The sequence below is a fragment of the Parasteatoda tepidariorum genome, chromosome 7, assembly GCF_982258835.1.
Source record: "Parasteatoda tepidariorum strain Cologne lab strain chromosome 7, Ptep-v5.0, whole genome shotgun sequence".
Taxonomy (NCBI): Eukaryota; Metazoa; Arthropoda; class Arachnida; order Araneae; family Theridiidae; genus Parasteatoda; species Parasteatoda tepidariorum.
Window position 1 is genome coordinate 96,114,489 of NC_141761.1, and position 21,253 is coordinate 96,135,741.

At 28.3% G+C, this 21,253-nt stretch overlaps 1 protein-coding gene and 1 long non-coding RNA gene across 4 annotated transcripts in view; both read right to left on the reverse strand.

Moving 5' to 3' along the window:
* The window catches only part of LOC107449725 (fibrillin-1), a 317,738-nt gene extending 297,467 nt beyond the window's left edge, over positions 1-20,271 (reverse strand). The window contains exon 1 of one of the 3 annotated variants that reach the window (XR_015435620.1): positions 20,057-20,271. Coding sequence is in view for 1 of the 3 variants with exons in the window: in XM_087168308.1 (XP_087024434.1) it covers positions 20,057-20,172 (116 nt within the window). In the remaining 2 variants the exon portion in view is untranslated. The remainder of the gene's footprint in view (positions 1-20,056) is intronic. The other 2 variants (XM_087168308.1, XM_087168309.1) reach the window with 2 other exon arrangements.
* LOC147807337 (uncharacterized) lies at positions 2,521-3,933 on the reverse strand. The gene is made up of 2 exons (XR_015435621.1): positions 3,795-3,933; positions 2,521-2,702 (listed from the first exon to the last, which is right to left on the reverse strand). It is a non-coding gene; the product is annotated as an uncharacterized LOC147807337 (long non-coding RNA).
* Positions 20,272-21,253: the final 982 nt, after the last annotated feature.

The following is a 21,253-nucleotide window of genomic DNA, read 5'->3' on the forward strand; positions in this document are numbered from 1 at the left end:
AGTTCCAAAATAAAATCTATAAATTTAACTAAGTTAGTTTAGTAAACTAACTATAAGATCACTTTGTTAATACTTCTATCATTATTTATTCTTTAAAAATTGATATACATATTTATTTAGTAGCATTCAACTTACTTTAAATTTAAAACATTAGTATTTTGGAATTTCCATCGCCAACTTGGCAGAAAATGGCATTAATTCACAAGAGAAGAAAAGAACTACCAAGGGAAGGCCAATGGTAGGAATTAATGTATGCGAGCTAGATTAAACTAGGAATGCTGTCCTCTAGAAAACAAAGCTGTTCATTTTCTATCTACAAGCATTTTACCGAAAAATTCCCCCGATAGTTCTGCAAAGAAGCCCTAGAGAAATACTAGAACAATTGTCAGAGCTATTGAAATATTTCGTTCTTAGCCCCCAGGCGTGGAATTTTTGAGTAGTTTGCCATTTTCGCCTTCTGGATAAATTCCAAATCATCTTTTCTGTTCCTTTCAATGGTTTCATAAGATAAAATTTAATAAAGAATATTTTCGGTTCGACAGATTAAAATTTCGGAGGCGAAACAATTTATTTAACTCACATTGCACGGATTACGTTAAAAACGTATGGCAGAAAGTTAAAAGGAGTACAATTACTGAACTAAAGGGACTATAAAATTGGAGAATTATGAATCTTACGATGTCAACAACAATTCAGTAAAGGCTCATGAATCGTGCTTTTGTTTCAATTCAGATAATTGAATAGTGTATGTAAAAAAAAATTTTTGTTTTTTAGTTTTGTTGTTTAAAAAATTAATAAACGAAGTCTACATAATATAATAATGTGTAAGACAAAATCGCGATAATCAAACCTACAAAACACTGACCGTTGAGAATTTTATTAATTTTTACTAACTGAGATTTTTATTAATTACATCATATTTTTGTTGTATATAACTATAATTATAAATGAAAAGCAGTAAGACTGCCTTTAGAGATTTAATAAAAGTTTTTCTTAGCGTACCGGTGGTGTAGTCAGTTGAGGCGACGTTCACTCAATACCTCCTAGAAAAGAAAAGGTCTGAGCACGGGTTACCACAAACAAGAAATTCGATCCTTTAGTAGTCCAAACGTAATGACATTTTACGTAGTTACCACCACTGCGTACCTTAGTACCCCGAACGTAGTGACGTCTTTCTTATTTCATCTCCACTGCGCTGTTTATGTTCGTTCTACTAAATTGATCCGTACTGAGGCCTCCTTTCTTCTAGGAGGTGTTGGTCCACTCCGCTGATGGAGAGTTGAAGGCATAGAGTTAAGAGTATAAGTAGAGATGGCATTTCCCACCCTCCTATGAGTAGAAACTGAAGTAACTGTCGGCCATCTTGGATTATGCAAAGCATTCATTGTAACCTATAGTTGCATGGCTAATAAATGGAAGTTTTTAAGTGTCAAACAAAACTTAATTTTTTTTATTGCTTTTAGTTACACGAAAAAAAAGCGCCTCATTTACTACAATTTAATATTTATAAAAATAACGTAACTAAAGATTAAATTTAATCATTTTTAGGCCAAAAAATCTAATATTTCATGTATGTAGATTTATTTTTTGACACATAAATGAAAAAAAAGTAGTTTGAATTAAAAACGCTTTTCATTTTAAACTATTATTTTTTTATTTAAAAAAAAAAAAACTTAAGTTTTTTGTTAGTTATTTTTTCATGCATTTATTAATTTTAGAAGACAAACTTTCCCTTTCATAAATTATATCCCTCAATTGAAGCAGTCATTTTTTGTTGATTGAATCATCATAGAAAATAATTGAATTTTAATACTTTAATAAAAGTTGTAAAAAAAATTTAATATTTATTAAAAAATGTAATTAAAAACTTTATATGTTATAATATTTATCTTACATATTTCTTTCATTTAGAAGAATATCACTGTACTTTAAATTCTTTTTTCTCAGTTCATGAAAATGAACTTATTTTATTCTTAAAAAATACACAGACATAAAAGAAAAATAAATCATTTATTTATTTTTACATTATATACAATCAATTTCCATATTTTTTTAAAGTAAGTACTATCAGAGTTTATTAGTCAAGAATAATAATTCTTCACTCACAAATATGAATAATATATGTTGGTTATTCGACAGTAAAATATTGCATTAAATGTATTACAAGTGATAAGAATTTAAAAATATACACTTATTTATACACATATTTTAAAGTACACAAAAAGCAAAAATTTAAAAAAAACGCAATTTTATTGTTAACAATTTTTTCATTCATCTATTAATTTTAGAAGAAAATCTTTCCCTTCATAAATTATATCCCTCAATTGAAGCATTGTCTTTTTTTGAAAAGAATTGAATTTTAATAAGAGTTGTAAAAAACATATACATTTGTTAAAAAATTTGAATTAATACTTCAATTTGTCACGATCTTGTAAATGGTTTTTGAAATAATATTGAAAATGACAAGTAGTTTAATAATTATTAGAGTAAATTAATATTTAAATTATTTAACAATAAGAGTTTTTGTTCACTAAATTTTTTTAATCAATGAATCTGTAAGACCATCAAGCAAATTTATTGTTCTATCAATCACATCTTCTGAGAAATGCTCATTACACAATTTACTACACGAAGAAGATTTTCAATTAACTCGTCTCACAGCTTTGATCCATAACTGTTTACGTTTTTCATCTTTAGGAAAACTGCAAATAAAATTCCAACTTAAAAGCATGAACATAAAAACTCGTTAACTATATAAGTCTTTTAAAGAACCGACTCAAGAACCGACTTTTAAAGAAGCAACTTTATTAAAAGTTTGATAATTACAGTTAATCCAGTTGATAATTTCCAAAAAAAATAAATGCAGTAGCACAAATAATCTGTTTTCAGTCCATTATGCTCAACTAAAACCCACGACTCCAATATAGATTACCCACAACTGAAACTTTTAATTTATTTCATTAACCTAAATGAATATCAATTATTAATAAAATGCAAGAACTGAAGTAGTTCGCAAAATGAGAGTATGGCAGATTTTTGCCAGTATCTATAGTTCACTGGATTTTCTATTATAAAATTTATGGAAAAGTTTAAACCAAGGTTATAAAAGTGAAAAAAAGTAACAATTTGGGTGAATTTTTTAAATTATGTTTGTGTGTTAAAAGCTCTCAAAAAATTTCATGTCATTCATCAGTGCAAGAGTGATCATAAATAAAATAGCAGTTGAATAAAAATCAAATTGTTGACAAACTAGACATTACGATCATATTTTTAAATTCCACTTAATAGCAGAGCAACAGTTTGGAATTACTATTGAAAAAGCAACAGTGCTGATTTTTAATGATTAGATTACGAAATAATGATCAATAACAGAAAAACACACAAAATTATTTGAGAAACTCTTCATGATAGATTAAATTTCATAAAAGCAAAAAATATTGTAGCAAATAAAATAAATACCTTTAACCATTCCCACTAATTCGAATAACACATGATACTATAATTATGCCATATTAATTGTCAATTAAGCAGTATAAAAGTAAACGAAATCACATTATCTTATCTACAATTAGTTTCATAGTTTTGATATTCTATAAGCCACTTAGAAGTTCTATTTTGATTCATTTCAATAAAAATTGATAAGAATCAAGGTTGGGTTTGAAATAAATAGCTAATAGTTAAGAAGAAGAAAAAAAATCTTTAGTCTTCTGACATTAACGATACAGTTTATTGTAAGAACAGAATTTAAAAATACTAAATTAGAAAATGATTAAGAGAATTGAATTTACACTTACCTATGAAATGTAATTCCAGGCATTTTCTTTGTCCATCGATTCGTACAGCCGTATGCAACGCAGTTCGTCATTTTTACAAGCAAAATATAATTAAAATCAATGTTTAAAAGGTAAAATAAAGAAAATCGTTAAAGAGAAAAAGAAAAAAAAAACGATAAAAATAACATTGATCAGCAAGTTCAACGTGCAGAAGATAGCAGCATTCGAATGTTTTGCATAAACCAATATGGCCGACCGGTTACAGTGATGGCTTCACTGTTACTTTCTCATGTCAACTCTACCTATACTCTTTACTCTATGGTTGAAGGTCGTGAGTTCGACCTGGCAATCGTTAGAACAACCGGCGAGTATATGCAGCAAGGTGTACGCTAAATCTGTCGTGGGTGAAAGTAATAATGTTGCTTATAGTGTGGAAGTTTAAAAAGGGGAACAGCAGCTCAGGCGTTATCCAAGTCCTCTGAATAGAGTCGAAATCACGTGACATTCCTACAATGGCCGTGTAAAGAGAGCCCTGGAAAAAGAGGCTCGGAGCAAGGACATATTTAGTTAATAGGAGAGGGTTGGCCTAAATTATAGCAAATGCATCTGGCTGAACTTATTAAGGATTCCTGAATTTGGGAATCGGAAATGAAACATTACCTTTCTAATAATAAAATATTTTTTAAAGCTTTCCGGCTCTTCGAGTTTTCTACACTTTGTATCAATTTTTATCAATTTTCAATTCAATTTTTATTTTTTGTTCATTATTTTTATTTTCAATTCAATTTTTCAATTCAATTTTTATTTTTCGTTCATTATTTTCGCATCAATTTTCATTTTTCGTTCATTATATTACTTCGCATTCATTTTTCTTCAATAGTTAAGTTTTCATTGCCGAAAGAATTTATGAGCTTAATAGAATTTAAATTAGAATAAGTGTAGGAAACATCAGACAATGATTCTTACATTTAGAAAAAAAAACATCAATAACAGTCAATACAACTTTACCTCAAAACACATCCAAGTAGGGAATATCAGCCAATGGCACTTTATCTTAAAAAGGTAACGGTGATTGGGCTACGATGCTTTTCCTACCTTTCTAAACCTGTAAAAAAAGGCAACAATCCACTTTTCATAAAGAGGCTGCTTAGCAATGAAATAGTAGCTCAATACGTATGCTGTTTTATAATCTTGATGCCGGCAGGCTATTTGAACATTTGTGGTATATTTATCTGAAATTTTGTGAAAGTATGTATATTTTCATGCATCCCTCCTCTTTGTGCGTCGTATACTCGCAAATAATACCCTTTGAAACTGGATTAATAAATTTGTCTTTAGCCCTTCAATTATTTGAAAGCATTTATAATATTTCCGCTTATTATTATTTAATTATGATAGTCCGCTTCAATGTTTTACAATAACATTCCGATTTTATCACTTTATAATTTTCATTACTTTATAAATTATTAGTTTACTAACTAAAATATATCACAATGTACTTTGTTTTAAATAGCCGGTCAGGTGGCCGAGTGGTTAGCATGACTGACTGCGAATCCAATGGCTGCGGGTTTGAATCCCACTCGGGGCATGGTTGTTTCTCTCTCTCCCTGTTGTCCTCTGATGTGTGAATGTATGAATGTGGCCCACCCTATGAACGGGTATTTGTGGCAGTGTGGCGTGGGTAATGTTGCTCGCCTCCGTGACTTTGGTTCACAGGTGCCCACTGGGTAACGATAAATGAGCAACACTTCCGGCATCTTCTAAGGCGAAGAACGAAAGTTCAGTGCCTGACGTTATTAAAATAAAATAAAAAACCTTTCTTTGAACGAAATATGTTTTCTTATTTTGCTAAACGTGATTGGGTTCTTTATTATGTGGTACTTCATACATTGAAGAAAAGAAAATAATTAAACATTCCTCCGACAAAATATTTAAAAAATATCTCACAACAACAATAACTTTTTTTCCAGCTTGAGATTGAAACTTAAAAAAGTATAAGGAGAAACAAATTGATTTAAAAAATGATATGGAATTGCGAAATAAAATGGGTCTGAAAATATGTAAATACGCGGTGTTTCGCAAAGTCCACTCTTTATACATACTTTAAGTATGATTGTAAAAATATTTTTTTTCTTCGTTTTTGTCAAGAATTCTAAAAATATTTTTTAGGCCTTATCTAGCATATATTTAAACTTATCTGGAGTATAAAATATTTCTTAGCTGCCGAATTGGATTACAATTTACCAACATTAAAAAAAAACTAAAGATAAAAATTCGTGTGATAGAAATCTATGATTGTTAAGGAAATAGGAAATAAGGAATTCCGCAGCACTGCAGTGATAAATTGTTATCCAGACTAACAAAATAAATATTTTCTTCCGAAAGACAACCTCAAGATGCTTAAGGTAAATTAAAATCAGATAACTTTGACGCGAGAGAAAATATAATACTTAGGATAATCCCTCCGACCAAACTTTTTCGAATCCACTTCCAACGACAACATCCAATCCAATTTTTTCCTTCCACTTAACTTCGAGACACGGAGAGGCTAGACGTCAAACAAATTAATTAAAAATTGACGCTCCGGACTCTTCCACTTCCTGTTGATGAGAAGGACGTTATCAGTGAGTATTTCTTTGTCCGCTGATTGAAGAACCTTCAAGTGAGGTCACGTGAGCTGATTCAGTGAATCCTTATCAAAACATAAGTGCCTGGATTTCTTTTTTGTCAGCTGCACTCCAAGAAAACTTTTCACGGTTTTCCAAGTTTAATAATAATAACAAGGGTTACTGAAATCCGTTTTTGCTTGATTACATTTTTTTAATATGAAGAGATTGTTATAAATATTATAACAAGGGATGAAGAGATTGTTATAAATATTATAACAAGGGATGAAGAGATTGTTATAAATATTATAATAAACGATGTAGATACGATAAACAAAAATTTTCCGTGCATCTGCATTAATGCAAGTTGCGTTATTACTAATTGCTGCAATAATTACTGATTGAAATAATTGCGGCAATTAGTAATTATTTCATTATTAGCATATAAGTAATTATTAAAAGGTTACTGAAAATTCATTTTTGCTTGATTACAATGTTTTAATATGAAGAGATTGTTATAAATATTATAACAAATGATGGAGAGAATGTTATAAATATAGTAACAAATGCTAAAGACATTATTACAAATATTATAACAACATGAATATTATTACAACATATATATTATAATAAACGATATAGATACGATGCACAAAAGTTGTGCGAGTTTCTGTATTAACGCACCTAGCAATTATTTGATTATTAGTATATAAGTAATGAGTGAAAGGAAACAGAAAATCCGTTTTGGCTTGATTACAATGTTTTAATATGAAAAGATTGTTATAAATATTATAACAAATGATGGAGAGATTGTTATAAATATTATAACAAATGATGAAGAGAATGTTGTAAATAATATGACAAATGCTAAAGACAATTTTGCAAATATTATTACAACATGAATATTATAACAACATATATATTATAATAAACGATATAGATATGATGCACAAAAGGTTTGCGAGTATCTATAATAACCTATAGTAAATATTTGATTATTACGCAAATATTATTAAATATTTGATATTTAGTTATGATTATAATAATTATTGATAATAACAAATAGATGATATAACTATGGAAGTACTGAGTAAGGGGTTACAGAAATCCGTTTTTGCTTCATTACATTGTTTTGATATGATGAAGTTATTATAAATACTGTAAGAAAATAAATATTATAATAAGCGATGTATGTGATACACAAATGATTTGCGTATATCTGTATTAACGTAACTAGTGCTTATTCGATTATTATTATTATATAAGTAAGGAGTAAGAGGGTTTACTGATATCTGTTTTTGTTTAATTGCATTGTTATGAAGAGGTTGTTATAAATATCGTAACAAATGATGAAAAGATATACTGGTACATGAAAAATTGTTCGATGATTTTTCCCAATTTTCCCAAAATTTTGAAGAATATTGTTCGGATTTTTTCTTTGGCCTACTAGGAAGCCTAAAAGTGTCCCTGTAAAGGTAAATGCAATAAAAACGTTCAAAACATTTAAAAATAATATTACTACTACAGTATGTGTTGCATAAAATTTGCATAGAAAGAAACATGTTTAACTTTAAAACGGTCTTACAAGTTTTATTTATTGCATGAAACTCTATTATTATAATTCAGAGTCTCAGTTGAGTAATTGAATGGAGCACAACTAACATCTTAATTAATACAAAGTGTTTTTATAAATAAAAATGGAATCAAGGATAAATTTTGTTTATTTATTTTCTACGCAAGTACAGGAGTCTAGCTTGCTTAATGTTGCCTTAAAGAAGATAATACCAATTTATAGCTCCCTCGCGTAATGTAATTTCCATCTAAGTTCCTTAATTAAGTGAGCTTTAATAGAGTGAAGCAGCAGAACCAAAGATATTTTAGTTTAAAATAGCAATTCACTACTATTTGGATGCAACATACAAAGCTCTAGAGGTTTCTTTTTTTAATAATTTCAGCTATATTACTAATTTTCGATAAAACGAATAAAAATGGTTTCTTTTTTAATTATTTCATTTGTTTTTATAGATTTGTAAACCTAGGTTGTGAAGGTTTTCAAGAGGGTCATTTAAAATAAGACTTTATTAAAAATGAAATTTCACTACTAAGGCGATCATTTTTTTTAAATATATATATTTCTTACATATCGAATAACGATGTCCTTTTATTGAACGTTTTCAATTTAGTACTCTTAAAGCCTACGTATTAATACCTAATGATTTTTTTAAGTCACATTTAGTTTACCAAATGACATCTTCTTTTAAGGGTTGTAGGGAAATCGAGATTGTCAGACGTTATTCCAAGAGTTAGTTAAATGAAAAACCCGAAATTAAAAAATGCTAACAATACTTTTGATCAATGAAATATCGTATTATCGAACGTTTCATTTAATTTTATTTAATTCAAATTTATTTTCATGCAAACATGTTTACTTTCTGACGTTGGTTAATCAGTCTCAAACCTGTCCGAAATAAAATCTAAATATAGTCTAAATAGAGTTTTCAAAGAAATATTATTAAGAAAAATAAAATATTTTCAAAATTCACAATAAACTATGTACAAAGCAAAACAACAGGAAAAACGCACAAATGAAGGCTCATAAATGGACATACCATAGTTTTGATTTCATAAAGAAGAGTCTTTAAGAAACACTACATGTATTTGTGTGAATAACGCTGAGAAAGGTTCCTGTTTATGGAACCGAAACTATAGTATGTCCATTTCTGCGTTTTTATCTGCGCTTTATTCACGTTGTTTCGCTTTACTCAGACGTTGTACAAAGAATACCTTATCCTCATTTGGATTGCAATAAAATAATTTGTTAAAAATTCTATATATATTTATATTGCTTACAAAATTTTTACATGTTAAGAGGTTTTGTTGTCTGTGAGTTTCAAATTTTAAAATAGGAAGTTTTTATAAATGTATAAATATTTATAAAATCATGCTTTAATAAAGCATTATTTTAAATAACTTTTAGAACTTAAAAACAAGTTGCATGGAATTTGTTTTGAAAAAAGGAAATTAAATGAAACAAGAATAATTGTTTATGTTTCATGACATTAGTGAATTATTGCTGGAAATGCATATGTCACTTAACTTTATAACATTCATTCATAACTTTGTAAAGTTCATTCATACAACAATCCGAACATTGATAAACTTATTCATTCAGTACAACATGACTCATTAGGATACATCATGAATCATTGATAAATTAAGCAAAAAACAAATGTTTATATTAACGAACGCCCGATAAACAATAAATAACGTTTGCTCCCCTCTACAGATGCTAACATGATTATAAGGCAGGGATAGCCTGGTTGGTAGGATATGGATCTCGCGTTCGAGAGACCATGAGTTCGAATCCAGATTTTTTAGCTTTTCCGAATTTTTTAAACTTCTACCTGATTTTATTCAAGATAAGATTAAAAGATAAATGTTTTATCCTTTAATCTTATCTTAACACTAGTGCTTCCATAACGATGCACGCTGAAATAATAAACGATATTTTTTTTAATACGCTATGCATATAATTTCACACAAAAGAATTTAAATTATTGCAGAATCATCCAAACCAATGCATAAATATGAATATTACGTAGGAGCGATTTAACGCAGAAGGATAATATGTACAATTGACCAAAAGAATTGTAACAATGTGAATATTGCCTACAAATAATTTAACGCAGAAGAATCTAAATTATTGAGGAGCTAATCTAGCAAATGTGTAAATATGAATATTGCATACACCAATTTAACTCAGAAAGACAAGATGTATAATCGACATAAAGAATTGTAATAATGTGAGCATTACATACAATTTAACGCAGGAAAATTTTTAAAAAATTTTGCAGCAATTTCATACAATTATATTCGTAAAACATACAAAAGAATTTATTCACGAGAAAAAAATAATAATCCGAAGTTGTATTAATTTATTGGGAACAATTGCCAAAGGCCAAAGTTAATTAGTTAACAGTAGAATTTCCAATTCACGCATATAAAAAGGTACTTAAATTCAAATATAAGTTAGAAATTTATTATTGTAAATCTCATTCCTTACACGTATAAGAGAAAATAAAATCTAGTTAGGAGAATTAGAATAAAAATTTCAAAAACTACGTTCTTCAAGTGAAGGAACATCGATGTTATACCACTTTGTACAAATTTTTCATACATAGATCATTTGCTTCTCGAACATTAATGAGTTCATGAAGAAATTCCCAGTAAAACAAGAAGTTTCAAGTGTCAAATTATAAATTCTGAGTATAAAAAAAAAGGAAATTCTGGAGAAGATTAAAGCAGCGAGATTCAGAAATCGCAACTCATGACAAATTTAAACAGAAAAAAAAGCTACTCGTCAAGAACTTCAAGCCTTATTTAATTACATTGACATTGGAATATTTTCTAAAAAAAGAAGAAAAAGAAAGATAGCAGTAACAGCAGTTCTTCTATATCTTTAAATCTCATAAGGTTTTGAAATTTCTGGCTATTTTGAAGTTCTACCATCTCAAGAATTAATACAAAATGTAATGTATGGTATATCTCTAAAGTTCAGGTACTTTTTATTTTATTCTTTTGCTTTGCTTTCTATTTTGTTTGTAAGAGATCAAAGTAAAGGAAAAGTAGTTGCAAAGGATCAAAGATATGAAACAACAACGTCTGGAGATTCTTTTGGTTGAATTAGATTCTTGACTATATCGATTTCTGATAGAGCAATCTAATCACAGGCGCTATTAGGTTTCGTTAGGGAATCAGTTTCCCTCACGTAGACGATCATAGCACTTTTCAAGATGGAAAGATTTTTGGTAAGTATTTCGGGATGAAAAAGTCGGGCATGCGTAATCTGTTTCATTCTCACGATTTAGATTTTTTAATCCAAACATTAACGTTTATTAAATACAGATACATTAAATTGGGGAAGTTATATACATGTGGCAAGAAAATGATAAAAATCAGAGATTTGATTAAATCCCTAAGCTAGATGATCGATTCGCGCAAGATCTCAATTCTGTGGAAATGATTTTACTTCAAAAAAGCTTTTTAATCCAAATTTTCCTATTTTTAAATTTTCCAATTTTTAATTTTTTTTAATTTTTTTATCCATACATTGACATTTGCTGAATGCAGATACATGACATTGGAGAAATTATATACATGAGGCAAGGAGATGATAATAAAGGAGATTTGATCAAATCCCTAAGCTAGATGATCAATTAAGTCTGTGGGGTGATATTCCTTAATAAATTAAGTGATTTGATCAAATCACTCAACTGTTTGAGTGAAAAGAAGAAATAAACAAGTCAAAATCGTACAGCTCTATGTTTCACTTGTTATCACTCCCCTTAACCTTATTACTCCCCTCACATTAATGAAAATATAAGGGTATGTTACCACTATTAATAATCGCCGTTCATTATTTTTAATACCCAAATAATTCAAGGAAGGTCATTCCCCCGTTTACACTATACTGATGTTTTGTTTTTAGATTAAGTGAAAGGGAACCGATGCTATTTTTCATATCAGCATCTGTTAAAAATAAATTGATCCCGAGAACAATTAAACAAAAATTTAATGACGTATGGCTGTGAGACTTTGGATTTGACACAAAAAGATATAAATAATTTGCAAGTTTTTGAACGAAAAATTTATAGCCTAATACAGCTAACTAATACTTATTTTTATTTTATGTTACATTCGTCGTTTAACAGTCGACCCAGTACTAATGTTCAACTCAGTAGCCTTGTAATTTCAACCAATCCAGAAAACAAGGAAACTCCAGGATCAGTACCCCCAGAGATCTGATTTGTTTTGGGAACACGGAGGACTTTGCAACTTGACTGATGTAACGTTCATGAGTCACTATTTACTGCACGGGGAGTCTTCGGCAGGCTGGGATCGAACCCACGAGCTCTTGGACATGGGCCCATTGCCCTACCAACCAGGCTATCCCTTTCCAACTAATACTTATTTTATAACCATCGTTGAACAGCCGACCCAATTTTATGGACAACAAATGTTAAACTCCGTAGCCTCGTAATTTTGAACCCAATCAGGAAACAATGGAACTCCTGTATCAAGTATTGGGCGAAAATTGCCTTCGTAGAGGACTTTTTAATGGAGCTAAAACAAATTTTCGTTACATGGAGAGGAAGACCACGAGAACCTTCCACGGTTAGCCTGACGGCAAGGGGACTCTAACCCATGATCCGTCTACCACTGAGGATATTTCAAGTCAGCACTTTGGTCGGTGCAAGCCGGATACGGAATTCGTATCAACTGGGATTCGAACCCGGTTCGCCGCATTGGAAGGCGAACGCTCTAACCCCTGAGTCATCGCGGCTCAACTAATAATTATTGGAGAATAGAAACTAATGATGAACTGGAAGCTCTTATCAAGCATATAGGCATTGTAAAATTCAAAAAGGCACGGAGACTTTCGTTACTTCATCATATTGAGAGATCATCTGACAACCAAGAGGTAAAGATCTTACAATGGAAGCCCATGTGCAATAGGCCAAGAAATGGACCAAAGAAAAGGTGGATGGATGATGTCTTGAAAAATTTAAAACTTTAAAGACCCCAACTAGAAGATCAAGGACTAAGCTATCTGGAGAAATTTTGAGAGGTTGGCTGAGGCCCACCCTGAGCTGTAGTGCCAATAAGGAAGAAGAGAAAATAATAACCAGTATCAATTAAAACAACAAATAAAAAACGTCGAATATTTTTACAATTATGCTTTTAATACATGGACTGTTACATGAAAATAATTATTCTATTATTAGATTATGAAGTGATATTTACTCTAAAGAGGAAAATAAATACACATCGCGCATCTTAGCGCACATACATAGCGCACATCTTAGTAAGCCAACAGAGTTCCGTTCATAATTCATACATACATTCATAATTCATAAGATTAATGTAATTTGAGACTCAAGAGAATAATTATGAGGAGAATAATAATAGTAAATTATGATAAGAGATACTAAAAAATAATGTTAAGGAACAAAATAGTAATGATAAAGAAGAAAAGAAGATTAAAGAATTGAATGATACATTGATATGTAAAAAATAAATATTCCACTCAATCTAATGATTACTCAACTTTTTAAGAAGGCAATTTTCAATACATAAGTCAAAAATATATATTTTTATTGATGTATATTATTTAATGAGATAAATGGTTAATAATTGCTAAATAACTGATAAGTTGTCAAATAATAATAATTAAAATTCATAAAGGTACTTAAAGGCATGAATGATAAACTCACGAAACGATATTAGAGTTTTCAATAAATACCTATAAACTTATAGCAATAAAAATCGTAAATACAGAATTAATTCATTTTTAAAAGTTATTAAATCATAAACATTATAAAATGAAATACATTTTTTAATATTAAAGAAGTACAACATAGAAACACAGAGGAAAAATTAAAATTTGTAGTAAAAATATTATTTGTAAATGTAATAAAAATAATTTAGTTATCGTTGTGTACTAATAAAACTAGAAATTATTTTAAATTATACAATTTTGTTGCAAGTATCTCATGACTTTGGTAAATTCTGTTTTATTTCATGCAATTATTAATGGATCATAAAAGGCTAATTAATTAAACAATCTAACATGTTTCCATTCAATTGAGAAAATGTTTAAATTTTAACTTATTTCTATTAATAAGATCGCGAAACAAGAATTTTCATAATCCAATTTAAAGATAAGATTCACTTACAACAAAGTTCGAGTCAAACATTGTTTTTAATCTTCTAAATAAAATTGAAAATGTATATCGTAACATTAATTGTTTAAATTAATTATAAGAAGGAAATAGAATGAAATAAAGAAATAAAATTATGTGATGAAATGAAGCTATATTGTTCTCAGATTATTACTTAATTTAGTTTTTATATATTTTATTAACGCAAAATACAATAATTTTATTTTATATTTGGAGTACTGAAACAACTTATGGAAGTTGGAGATGTTAGCAATTTTTTAGCCATTTCATTCAGGAATAAAAGTTAGTAAGATTTCTTATAAATATTCATCGAACTTATATTATTCATCGAACTAATATGACCTGCAATAAAGTAATAGTAAATTTCAATCTAAACAAATAGTTGTCTTCTATTAAATTTTTAAATTTTCCTAAATTCGATTCAAATAAAGAAAGAGTATACTAGACATCGGGTGAATACATATTTGGAATTCTAATTCCTAGGTTTTATGGAATTCTTTAGTCATTTTATTTAGAAATAAAAGTTACTAATATTTCTTAAAATATTTATTATTCATCTACATCGTGGCATTCTTATGTGCCGTGTAACTAGGTAACAGATAAATTTCATAATAACAGATCGCTTTTTCTTCTATTACATTTTAAAACTTTTATAAATTCGATTCGAATAAGGAAAGGGTATACTAGACATCAATTGAATACATATCTGGAATTCTAATCTTAGGTTTAATGAAATGTTTTAGCCATTTCATTCGGGAATATATTCAGGAATAGAAATTACTAAGATTTCGTATTAATGTTTAATATTCATAGTATTATTGTGGCATGCTATTAACTAACAGATAAATTTAATCATAACAGATAGTTATCGATTTCGCTTCTTAAAAATTGCATAAATTTGATTCAAATAAAGAAGGAATATACTAGACATCAGGCGAATACATATCAGGAATTCTCATCTTAGGTTTAATAGAATTTCCTAACCATTTCATTCGAGAATAGAAGTTACTAAGATTTCTTACTAATATTCATCATTCAGTATATTGATGTGAAGCGTAACTAAGTATAAGATAAATTCAATCATAACAGATAGTTGCCTATTTCATAACCTTTCAAAACTTTTTTAAATTCTATTGAAATAAAGAAAGGACATCTAAAGATTAGACTGATACGTATCTGGAATTATAATTTAAGATTTTATGGACTTTTTAAACCTAAGGTCTCTGACAATTTTTGTTTCTCATCTCAACTGTATATCAGATGTTATTAATAAAATATTTTAAATCAATATTTTTGTTAAGTGTAATTACAAGTGTATTGTTAAGTGTAATTGTAGTTCATAAAGAGGACTGAAAAACCTAAAAACATTTTTTTAAATTTCTGCTTAAAAGCATATTTTTAAAAAATAATTCTTCCTAAAAAGAAAATTGTTTTAAATTTAATTTAGCAAACTGGTAAGAGAAAGGAAAGAATAAATTTATTGAACCTTATATTGGTCTTTACTTCATTTTTCTTTAAGAATTATTGGGGATAACATTGATTCTTAACAATGAGTTTTCTGTCTGTGATCTCTGTAATTGAATAAGCGTATGAAATCTTTGAAGATATTGTTTTCAACTAGTGGAAAATTATGCTTATTATTAAACTATCAAAACATGCTGAAATATACAATAGTTATGTAATAATGTACAGCAAGTGCTTCACTATTCCAATTTATTCCATACGAAAACTGCTAACAGCAAAAAATATCTCAAGCATGACATTGTTTATGCTGAAATGATAAACAATGCCTATTTTTCTGGATGAAACTTCGAAAAATCCTTTACGCTTCTAGGGGGATAAAAATTGCTATTTTTGTACAACTTGAAAATTTACCTCATTACTTTTAAATTTACATTTTTTTTATATTTTTCTCTAGGTTAATTAAACATTACAAAAATATAATAAACTTTACGTCGAAAGACAAGAAATGGTTAATGCTAATATTGTGTCAATATTGTGCAATTATTGTAATACTTACTTTCGAATTCTAAAAATTTGATAAAATATAATTAACCATTTTAGATGATAAAATAGAGATTCAAGCTTTCCTCTGTATAAAAAAATAGAAAAATGATTTAGTTTTTTTTCTCCTTTTTTGAAAATTCACAGCAACTAACAAAACTAAAAAATAATCATCGACAAATATTTTAGGGGATGAAATAGAGCTTCGCAATTCGCTTTTTAAAATTTTTTTGTTCGCTTTAAATATTTGAAAATTATGTTATTTAAAAAAATATGCAAACTAAAAAATTGGAAACTGAAAATATTTTGTTATTACTTCTTTTTCCTTGCAATAACTCTTAAACAAGCAATGTACAACTATGCCAATACAATAGCTAATTCAAAAATAACACTTGACCCAATTAATTAAAAAAAATTAAGAATTACATGTTTTTTTTTTAAAAAAATTGCAGGAACTAAAACATAAGAAACAGTAAATATTTTGCGTTTATTCTTTTTTCCCAGGTAGGGATAGCCTGGTTTGTAAGACGTTGGACTCGTATTCGTAAGAACAGGAGTTCGAATCCCAAAGGCTGAATCCCGTTGTATTAAATGGTGGCTGGTGCACGTTGGAGATAGATCGTTCTCCGGTTCAGTTCAAAAATACGATCTGTGGATGAATGAATGGATGTATGAATGGGTCCACCTTTTAAAACGGGCTGTGACGTGCGTGTGCGTGGCTGAAATCTTATTTTTGACCATAGATGGAGCCACTGAAAAATAAAAAGCGCATCCTCTGCCGGAAATTCGCTTGGTTTCCCAAGCAAGCTTGCTGGTATTGGCAAGTAGCAATAGAAGCAACATTATTTTCTTCCTCTCATACTGATTTAAAAAATTAAATCTGAAATAACTTTCTTTCTCTTTATTAATAGGCGGAATATCGAACAGTAACAAATAGGTCAAATGAAATATTTTGTAATTTATTTCTTTAGTGATAATCCTTAAGCAAACAAGTTAAAAATAATAAAAATAAACGATTATAAATAATAATAGTAATATTTAAAAATAATAAAAGAAACATCGTGCTCTATTTATTAAAAAAATTGAAAATCAAAATTCGTATTTTAGCATGTATACATAACTGCAACAAATTATAATATATGTGTTTAATAACAAATTTTAAATCTGTATTAAAATAAAATATGCAGAATGAACATATTTTTTAATATTCTCATTTGTTAATGAAAAAAAAAAAACATCAAGCATTTTGTTATTCCAATTTATTTCTCTCAACAACCCCCGAACAAATATTTTAGAGTTATGTAAATGCATTAAAAGAACGCTTAAGAAATTAAGAATTACATGTTTTTAAAAAATTTTAATAACTAAAAAATTAGAAACAGCTTGTATTTTAATGGTTGCACAGCGTAATTTATTCTTTTCTTCGAATTAAAAATTTAAAAAAATTTAATTAATTTCTAAAAAATTAACAGGCGCTAATAAAATAACAATAAAAATATTATAGATTGTAAAAAAGTGTACTTCACGCTTTTCTTTTTATTTAAAAAAAATTGAGAAATTAAATGTTTCCAAAAGCTTTTAGCAACACTAAACTGCTAATATTTTATTATTCCAATATATTTTCGATGACAAGCCATAACGAACAATTGTATGTACAAGAAATAAATGGAACAGTTAAATTAATTAATTTTAAAGAAATAAGAACTATTTGTTTTCAAAAAGTTTGCAAAATGGAGTAGCATAATCATTTCTTAATATCAAAAATTTTAAAAATTGCATATTTCTAAAGAAATAATAGGAACTTTAAAAATGAGAAACGGCAAATATTCACGAATTCGAGCTTTGTATTAAAACCAATTAGTTGCTAATTTTGATGATATTTTAGGAAATAAAATGCAGCTTCATAGTCTTTTATATATATTTAAAAAAATAAAATCGCTTGCTTTTAAAAATTCTCAGGAACAAAATATACGAAAAAGTCTTTCAGGTGATAAAATAGTATTCCATACGTTTTTCATTGCATTAAAAAAACTAAAAATTACATATTTCTAAGGAATTCACAGGAACAAAAAATGAGAAGAGACAAATATTTCAGGCGATAAAATAGTGCTTCATATTTTTTTCTTCATATTAAAAAGAACTAAAAATTACTCATTTCTATAGAATTCACAGAAACTAAAAAATGAGAAAAGACAAATATTTTAGGCGATAAAATAGTGCTTCATATCTTTTTCTTAATTTTAAAAAGAGCTAAAAATTACTCATTTCAATAGAATTCGCAGGAACTAAAAAATGAGAAAAGACAAATATTTTAGGCGATAAAATAGTGCTTCATCTTTTTTTCTTTATATTAAAAAGAACTAAAAATTACTCATTTCTATAGAATTCACAGGAACTAAAAAATGAGAAAAGATAAATAAAGTGATGAAATAAAGCTTCGAATTTTCTATGCACATTTTTTATGCATTCATAAAATATAAAAATCGAATATTTTTAAAAATTCGCAAGAACTATTAATTAGTTAACATATAATTCTTTGCTATATTAATTCTTTGTCGATTTATTTCTTACGAAAGACCTTTACTAAAACAAGCATGTAAATGTAATTAATTCAATAATTGTTCAAAAAAATATTAATTTCGTATCCTTAAAAATTAGCAAGAACTCAAAAATCAGAAACTGTGGAGAATTCAGAAATAAAGTTCCATACTAATTTTGTTTGTATTAAAAAAATTTAAATATTACCTATTTTAAATATTTCTATAAATGAGAAAAGGGTAATATTTTTAGGTTATAAAACAGAGCTTTATGAGCTCTTGCTTTGTATTAATAAATTCAGTTGATAATATAAACGTGATATTTTGGGGGATAAAATCGAGCTTTATAGTTTTTTCATTGTATTAATAAGTTATTACATCATATTTTTAAAAATACACTGGAACTAAAAAAAGAATTTTAGTTCCATTATAAAAAATAATTGCAGACTCTTTTTTTTCCTAAAAAAATTAATGATCAAATATTTTTAAAAATTCATAGTAACTGTAAAATAATGCTTTGTTATTTCAATTTGTTCCTGGCAATAACCTCTAAACAAGAAATTATGTTAATATAATAAAATAAACATTTTAATAAATTAATTAAGAAAAATAGGATTTGCGTAATTTTAAAAATTTGCAGTAATTTGAAAATATCGGCGAATATTTTAGATATTTTAGACTTGCATACCTTTTTCTCTGTATTAAAAAAGGTAAATGTTATATTTTTAAAAAAAAAAGATAACAAGAGCTAAAAAATGAGAATGCTTCATGTTGCTTTTACTTTTTATTAATAAATTTAATTGATATTTTAGGAAGTAAGACAAAGATTCATATTTTTTTCTTTGTATTAAAAAATTAGAATCACATATTTTTCGAAAATCACGGGAACTAAAAATACGATTTACATTTTAGGTGACTTCGTGCTTTTTACTTTATTTTTAAACATTTAACCGAAATTATATACATGGTATTTTACAACATAAAACTGAGCTATATATATTCTTTTCTTCCTTTTAAAAATAATTGTAATCGCACACTTTCAAAAACTCATAGGATCTTTTAAAAAAATGTATAAAAGACGAATATTTCAGATGATAAAATAACACTTTGCAAACATTTCCCCGATTGGAACTAAAAAATAAGAAACGGCGAATATTTCACGTGATAAAATAAACCTTCATTTATTTATTTTTTGTACTAAAAAAAAATTTAAGCATCAAATATTTTTAAAAATTCGCAGAAACCGTAAAATAATAAACGACAAATAGTGAGTTATTCCAATTTGTTGCTTACGACAACCCCCAAACAAACAATTATTCAAATGTAATAAAAGGAACATCTAACTCAATTACATCCTCAAATTAGATTGGTATAAAAGAAATATCATGACTCACCCTCCACTCGGCACTGTGACGGGGGATGTTGCCGTATCTTCGCCCCTGACTTGCCGCCCCACGAGAATCACCGCCACTTGTAACAGTAAGAGCACCCAAATACGGCACACTTCCATTCTTACCGTGGCGCTCACAAGCGACTGGCCTCACCGAGCGAAGACAACACAACTCTACTCCTCACACTCACCCTCTTCTTCACCACTCTTCAACAAGCGACAGAACTTATTTTCTTCTTTCCAATTTTTCTTTTTTTCTTTTTCTTCTGCTTTTGAGTTCGTATTCCCCTTTAATGTTATTTGAGATCTCTTCATTTCCAATGTTGAAAATGAGATGAGGGCTTTTTTTTTTCTTTTCAAAGAAGTTCATTTTTGGAAAGACGCGTTAATGCAGTGGTGCCTCCATCGCTGGGTTGTTTTATCTTTTTATTTTCCCCTTATTCTTTTCCTTTATCTTTTTTTTTATCTTTTTCTTTGGGGAATCAAAGTAGCACGTTTAATGTTGTTTGCAACTGGGATTTATATATAATAGGAAGAACTTTACAATCAAAAAAATTAGTGTTGGAACAAGAATTTTCCCGGCAGTAGCTGCTCGGACGAAAGGGCAAAACTTTACTCTTGTGGTCTAGATTTACTAAGTCTTGAGGGCCAGATTTATTATCTTTTGAGGGCCAGATTTACTTACTCTTGAAGGCCAGATTTACTTACTCTTGATAACCATATTTACTTTCTCCTGTGGGCCAGATTTATTTACTCTTGAGAGCCAGATTTACTTACTCTTGAGGGCCCTATTTACAAACTCTTTATGGCCAGATTTACTAACTCTTGAGTGCTGAATTTACTTACTCTTGTGAATCAAATTTAGAAACTTTACTCTTAGGGGCTTAGGGTCAGATCAGTTATAAAGGAGAGGTAAGCGAAGATTTGATCAGGACCTCACAGAAGCGGTATTTGAAAATCTTTTTTTTTTCTCTTTTTTAATATCATTAAAATTTTTGCATCTTAATTCAAGCTTTACTTACAATTTTATCATATAGATGAAATAGAAAAGACCACAGTGATTTGCATATTTCTTGAAGTCCCACAAAAACGAAAATCTCGTAAAAACCTCAATTATAGAATTACAAAGTAAGTTTTATTTGCACATCTTTAGACGAATATTGTGGCCCTTAAAAGCGTAATTCCTAACTTATATTGCATG